The following is a 3,368-nucleotide window of genomic DNA, read 5'->3' as shown; positions in this document are numbered from 1 at the left end:
ATCACAACCACAAAAATTTAAATAAATAATAAATTTAAGTTTAAATAAATTAAAATTTTTCTCACTTCTTATAAATTTATGGTCGTTTTCATACAAAAATTTCTGCATTCAAGTATTATGCTCTAAATATATTGTTGATAAACTTTACAAATTTCTCTAAGCATAATTGGCACGTTTTTGGCCAACTCGAACAAATTTTGTAAATCTTGTTACCAATGATATCTATATGCCCATACACGAATAGCAACCGTGCATTTTAGCAAGTGAAAAATCCATTTTACATCTTACATCAATTTTCATTTGCAAATACTCTTTGCAATTTTTAAAGATTATTACATTTAAAATAAACACACGTCTATGCATTAAGAACCTTCATTATAATTAAAAGATATGTCTATACTAATTTTTTTTTATAAAAAAAGTAGTCATTGAACATCTTTGATCTATCATTTGTCTCATTCATATATGAGTAGTAGAATTATTTCTAGCATGTTTAGATTGACTTTTGAAAGATTCAGAATCAATTCTAAAGGTGTAGAATTGATTCTGGGTGATTTTGATATGTTTATTTTTATTAAAAGTAGAATTGATTATACTTTTAAAATTGATTCTACTAGAAGCTAGAATTTGTAGTTTCTGCCTTCAGAATTGATTCCGAGTGATTTTAACACTGAAATTTATTGTTCAATTCACTTTTACATAAATGTATCCAAACATAAATCAATTTTACCAAACTCAATTCTATTAAAATCAATTCTACTAAACTCAATTTTGCTAGAATCAATTCTGTTCACACCAATCCAAATAAATCATTCGTTGTTGTTGTCTCTCATGCCTTGTCAAAATTATTACAAATAGTTTTTTTTTTTGATAAGCAATATTGATATATTAATTAAGGAAGATGTGAGTACTAGGGGTACACACAACCCATTACAAAGACAATTATAACCCAACATAATTATAACAACTTAAGGACTTCGATAGGTGCTTGAAACCAATGGAACAAAGGAATGGTACTTCTTGCTTTAGCCCCAATTGCCAGCCACAACCAAGAAACAACTTTGATACTTGAAATAACTTCATCTAAAACAATGTTAGTATTATTGAAGATGAAGTTGTTTCTTGAGTTCCAAATCGACCATAACGTAGTTAGCCAAACTAAACCCCTCATCTTCTTTTTCATTCTTCCTTTCAAGCCGGTCACAAAATGTTCCAAATGTCCAGCTGCTCCAACCACATTGTCCTCCATTTGCACCTCCATCCACAAACCTATCTTTTCCCAAATAATCTTAGACAGATGACAATTAAAGAATAAGTGATCCAAATTTTCCACATGTTCTGAACATAATATGCAAACTTTATCCTCTTCCCTGTGAATGATGTTCCTCTTGGCAAGTTGTTCTTTTACCGGCAACCTATTTAACAAAAGCCTCCATCCAAAAATTTTGACTTTCGAGGGCACATCCGTTAACCATACTGTGTTGATTGCTGCCAAAACCGCAGGTTCTTCTATCCTCTCCTTCTCTTTCTCCCGCATGAATGATGTGCAGCTTTTGACCGAAAACACCCCTTCACCATCCGGCCACCATTTAATTCCATCCTTAACCCCTTGTGCCGGCGAAATTCCACCCAGAACCTCCATTAATTCCAGAGCTTCCTGTACAGCCATCGGGTTTTCCATTATGGTAAATGTATCCACCTAAAAGTCCCAGCACCACCGAAGACCCTGTCGACAGCCCATCTCGCTAACCATACCCAATGGCTTGTTTGACATACTGAACAGGTTCGAAAACATAAGATTGAGGGGTGTGCCACCAATCCACCTCCCATACCAGAACAATATGTGCTCCCCCGAGCCTAAACCAAAAGAAATATTTCCTGCAAAACAGTCAAAATTGTTAGTTTTAAGAATACTTGCCAACATCATGTCTTTCCACCACACCGAGAATTTCTTATTCGACTTGAAATCTTTTCCCATGATAACAGCTTTGCTAACATCTCCATATCTTGCTCCCAGAATGTCCCTCCACACCGATGCATCTTCCTTCAAAACGCGCCATTTCCATTTTGTCAGTAATGAATTATTGAATTGGCCAATGTGTTTTATGCCTAATCCACCCTCCGCTTTCGGTTTACAAATATTATGCCAGCTGACCCAATTAATGCATCTTTTATCTTCATTACCACACCAAAGAAATCTACATTGAATACTAATCAATTCTCTTATAACTTTCACCGGAGCTCGATAGAACGATATTATGTAGATTGGTGATAAGTGCCAAAATGTACTTATTTTGTGTATGTAAATAGTGGCACTTATCGATACTTTTGTTAATACCATTTGAATAATTCCCCGTTTTGTGTATAAATACGTATATTTTGTGAATAGTTATATTTTCATATACTTTTATACCATTTGATAGTTTTTCCTTTATTTTTATAGGTATTCATGCTTATTGGAGCCTTGAGGAATAAAGTGTCAAAGGCACGGCTTCGATTTCGCAGTTTTGGTGCAAGCCCGCTTAGCCACCATCAAGCGGACTTCCAAAGACTCAAAATGAGGATGATAAAAATCATCAATTTGGTTTCCATTCATCCATTATTAGATAGAGCATTGAATAAGCTTTCCAACGCTTCGAACCGGGCGCAATTCGGAGTTACGGTTCTCAAGTTACGGCGAAAACAAGATTTCATTTTTGCTGTCAGCCGCTAAGCGGGAGTACCTCCGCTGAGCGACCATGACAGATATCAGCTCGTTAAATAGGGGTAAAAATCACATTTTTAGGTTATGGGTTGGGGTATTTGTTCCCAACTCCATCAACCTTCATTTCTAGGTTAGATTAGGTTAGAAAACAACTTCGGAGGCTGCATTTGGATGATCGGGGGTGGATTGAGCGTCGAGCGGAGCTGACAAACCGGGAGATTTTCGGTTCATTTCTCTTCTTCTTTGTGTATTTCTCTTTGGTTGGGTTTTGTGTATGTATTTACTTTGAACTCATGTATATTTGTTGATCATGACGTTATATAAAACTTGCTTTACAAATATATGTTGATTGTTGTCTTAGATTTTTGCTCTGTGCTCGGGATTTGGGTTGCTTTAGAGATAAAATTCTTGAATCCTTATCTAGGATGATAATCTGTTGGTTCTGAACTCTAGAGATAGATTTAGAGCTAGCATTCACCGTTTGTATCTGTTCTTAATGCTTTCGTGTTTGAGCGGCGCGCGAGAGATCGCCGACGCGAGAATACGGATGTTCTCGTGACTTTGCGTTAGAGATAACCTTAGTTGTGAGATGATCTCGTTTGTGCTCCAGATATGGACGCTTATGTGAGAGATACGTGATAACATAGATGAGTATCGTAGGTTG

At 35.9% G+C, this 3,368-nt stretch overlaps 1 protein-coding gene across 1 annotated transcript; it reads right to left on the bottom strand.

Moving 5' to 3' along the window:
• Positions 1-958: 958 nt before the first annotated feature.
• On the bottom strand, positions 959-1,681 carry LOC131626521 (uncharacterized). Its single transcript, XM_058897348.1, has one exon. The coding sequence runs from the start codon at positions 1,679-1,681 to the stop codon at positions 959-961; it is 723 nt and encodes a 240-aa protein (XP_058753331.1).
• Between the last annotated feature and the right edge of the window lie 1,687 nt (positions 1,682-3,368).

The sequence above is a fragment of the Vicia villosa genome, unplaced genomic scaffold, assembly GCF_029867415.1.
Source record: "Vicia villosa cultivar HV-30 ecotype Madison, WI unplaced genomic scaffold, Vvil1.0 ctg.000301F_1_1_1, whole genome shotgun sequence".
In the NCBI taxonomy this organism is placed as follows: Eukaryota; Viridiplantae; Streptophyta; class Magnoliopsida; order Fabales; family Fabaceae; genus Vicia; species Vicia villosa.
Note: the sequence above shows the minus strand (reverse complement) of the source record. Positions and strands in the feature narration are given on the sequence as shown.

What these genes read in the sequence shown, in the direction of transcription:
- LOC131626521 (XM_058897348.1), bottom strand. Translation starts at nt 1,681, where the DNA reads ATGGAAAACCCGATGGCTGTACAGGAAGCTCTGGAATTAATGGAGGTT.